General features: G+C 51.1%; 1 protein-coding gene across 1 annotated transcript in view; it reads right to left on the bottom strand.

The window, feature by feature from the left end:
* The window catches only part of Bhmt (betaine--homocysteine S-methyltransferase), a 17,171-nt gene that overhangs the window by 13,189 nt on the left and 390 nt on the right, over nucleotides 1-3,592 (bottom strand). Inside the window, exon 2 of the mRNA XM_005386012.1 lies at nucleotides 1,870-2,002. Coding sequence (XP_005386069.1) covers nucleotides 1,870-2,002 — 133 coding nt within the window. The remainder of the gene's footprint in view (nucleotides 1-1,869; nucleotides 2,003-3,592) is intronic.

The following is a 3,592-nucleotide window of genomic DNA, read 5'->3' on the forward strand; positions in this document are numbered from 1 at the left end:
CGGTCTGCCCTCTGAAGCAGAGGCCCCAGAGCTCAGACCCATCCTACCAGTTAGTCCAACAGGAATGAGGGGGCCTGGGGCATACTCTGCCTTCTGCCTCTGGCCAGACTGTCACCTCCATGGAGGAGCCCCGGGTAATCATGACTATAGAGGAAAAAGGAAACAGCCTGTTGCTAGACACAGGTGCAAGTCTCTCGGTCCTTCTTTTCAATCCAGGCGTCCCTTCCAGACCTCATACCTCAGTGAAAGGAGTCACTGGTTAGGAGGTAATACACTATTTTTCACAACCCTTTGGCTATAACTACTTGTTAGATCTTTTTTGCATATCTCTGTCTTTCTGAGAAACCACTTTGAAGATACTAACATGTATTACAGCAGCCATTGATATTTTCCTACTAATCTGTCCATAACTCTGTAATGTTTGTATTGTTCCTATGCTATTTTGTAAATGGATGTATGTTTATTACTATGCGTTTCCTACAACCATTGAGAACAGTCAATGAATATTCAATTGGTCACTCATCTATAGCTCTATTTATTTTCTTTAGAAACCACTTTGAAGATACCAAAGTGTAGTACAACAACCATGGATAATCTCCTACCACCTTTGTCTGTAACTCACTATTATTTGTCTATTTGTTTTCCTGAGAAACTATCTTGTAGATAACACTATGTCAAACAACAACCATTGATAATTTCCTACCACTTTGTCTGTAATTCGGTAAGCCCTTCTATTACTATGTTATCCTTCTTTTACTCTTTGAAATAAAAAAAAAAAGAAAAAAAGAAATGCTATGCAGGGCGAGCAGGGTGGCTGCCTGTCAGGGAATGCGGCCAGCCACTGAGGCGAGTGGCACTTGTGGTGGACAGTGGGTCTCGGGCAACAGTATTGACCTCTAAGAATGGACTTTGGGACCCCAACAGTGCTGGAGGAAGACAGCAAGGGCTTGGGAGGGTGTGCCTCAAGGTAAGGCCAAGCGTGGAAGTTTGAGGGTCTCCTGGGTGACACAGCCAGAGCAGGAAGCTGGAAATCAGGACTGGGACTGAGTTCTGGAGGAGCAGAGCTCCAGAGACTGGGCTGTCGTGCAGGCGAGCCCTCTGGGTGACAGGAAGCCCTCAGGTCACAGGAAGAGCTCCCTTCTATAGACCAGTGCCTGCCTCTTGCGGGCTATCCCGAGGCCACTGCCCTGTAAGTCGGCATCTGGCCTGGCCGCTCTGACTCTCAGCCTCCTCTCCAGGGGATCTGTGTTCAGACAACGGGAGGAAGGACCCTGCAAGCAGGCGAGGGGCGGGCAGACAGCTGACCTGCCTGGCTGGGTTGGGGGCAGGATGAACTCATGGCCACATTCAGTGGAGGGGTTAGTGATGCTGCTGGGTGCCATGGGCAGCAGAGGGGGACCACGAAGCCACCTGGGGAGCCAGGGTCAGGGACACTAAGCTGGTGCAGGTGCTTGTCTTGCCCAGGCCAGGAACAGGAGTTCCAGGGCATGAGCAGAGGAATGAAGTGGGCAGTGGTGCACTGTGCACAGAGGCTTCAGCGGGGCAGCCCCTGGTGAGGGTGGGTGCTCGCAGGGTGTGGTGGGAAGTGCAGTGGAAAGGGCAGGGTGCAGGCACTGCCAGCCACAGTGCTGGACAGGTCATCTGCAGTCACCGAACAGGGAGGGGAGTCCGTGAGGAAGGCTGTGAGCCAGGTTCCAGGCAGGGCCCCGGAAGTGGATGGTGGACAACGGCAGGAGAGCCACTGTGTGGTCTGCCAGTTCCGCAGTCACACGTTGTCATGCCCAGCAGGCCACAGCCATCCGGGAAAGCGTGGCTGCCTGCCTCAGCTGGAGCAACCTGCGAGGACTCAGAACAGAGCTGGGCACCCACCTGCCTCGGGATGCTCCACGGCAGCTTCCGGGGTCCAGGGTCCTGCCTTGACATAGCCCCTCTTCTCCAGGGCGAAGACAAAGCCCCCATCTCCGATCACCACCTCACCGGCGTCCAAGCGCTCCAGGATGCCCTGTGGTGACCGATGAGGGGACAGGAGTGACTGGAATTGTTACAACGATTTTGTCCTTTCAGCATTTGTGCTGTGTTTTTGAGAATTATGATTACTTTAGAATTCCCTAAAAACACGCATGTGTTGCATACAGCTCCCCAGCAGAATGTCCCTATGATGGAAACGTGAGCTCCTGTTACGTGCTGGGTGTCCTGCAAAATCACAACAGCTTTCCTCGGCTGTGGTTTAGTGGGATCCCAGGGCCTGGGTGTGACTGGCACCCCAGAAGGCAAAGGAAGGACTCAGAACTGTGGGAGGGGCCGGAGATAGCTCAGCAGCACAAGTGCCTGCCTGGCAAGTGCAAGGTCCTGAGTTCGATTCCTGATGCCAAGAAAAAGTCATAAAAAAAAAAAACCTTTAACAGTAAAAACGAACTGTGGGAGGACGGCCCTGCCAGAAGGACTATTTTCTGAGGGAATGAACATTTGTTAGAACCCTCAAACTATATTTATTTCTTTTCTCATTCAAAATTGTATTATTTTTAAAAGTTGTGGGTACAGTGTGATAATTCAATTCCCACACAGAACAGGTAAGCAGCCAAATCAAGGTAACTGGGATCCCACACCTCACGTCTTTACCATATCTCTGGAACGGTCTCTTTATGTTGGGACCTTCAGAGTCCTCTTGCCTCGTTCTTTATAAAATATACAGTAAGTCACTGTACAGTAGGGTCGCCCTACTGAAGCCCACTTTCTTTCTGGTCATTTTGGGGTTCAAACCCAGGGCCTCATGCATGCTGCGCTACATTCCCAGCCCTGAAGCACACGATTCCTTTTCTTTTCTTTTAGTTTTTAATTTATTCTTTATTTTTTGGTACTTTTTAAAACCAGGAGTCTATCTATATGTACTCCTCCAATGCAGTTATGTAAAAATGTGAACAAATTATTTTGGTTTGGGTGAAGTAATTTATGATAGCTTGGCAGTCAGCAGTTCTTACTGAACATACATATGCGTTCACACTTAAGCAGCACCTTTTAACACAGCCGAGCTGAGAATCTGAGACTTGGTGGCTGGATGGACAGGGCTGACTCACTGACCATGCTGACCACAAGTCTGTTCAGCAGCGACACCTGCATGTGCTGGCTCTTAGAATCTACTACATTTTAAAATTACCTGGAAAAATACAATACAATTACGTGAATGTCGGAATTGTCTGCTCTTATGCTGAACAGATTTTTAAAAAGTGGAGCATGTTATAGAAACGTGTTGTGAAAAGGCATTCCAAAACAGTACATGTAGTGTCAGCCCACCTTGCTTTGAGAAGTACACACTTCCCAGAGAGCAAGCTAGCGGAACGCGCGCGCGCGCGCGCGCGCACACACACACACACACACACACACACACACACACGCGCGTTCGCCAGCGGGGGTCAGCGCACAGCGGCTGCCTGGTTGATTCCTGCACGGCGCGCTTCCGAGTGTGACTCCGGAGCGCGGCCCGGAGCCCCAGGCTGCACGGCAGGCGGCGCACAGCGGGGAGCCTGGGCCCGCACGGTGTAGGGTCCCACGGTGTAGGCCGGGCCGCTCCTCTCGGCCGGGAGCGGTCACCCCG

This window comes from Chinchilla lanigera, unplaced genomic scaffold (genome assembly GCF_000276665.1).
Source record: "Chinchilla lanigera isolate Chin_1 unplaced genomic scaffold, ChiLan1.0 scaffold00024, whole genome shotgun sequence".
Taxonomy (NCBI): Eukaryota; Metazoa; Chordata; class Mammalia; order Rodentia; family Chinchillidae; genus Chinchilla; species Chinchilla lanigera.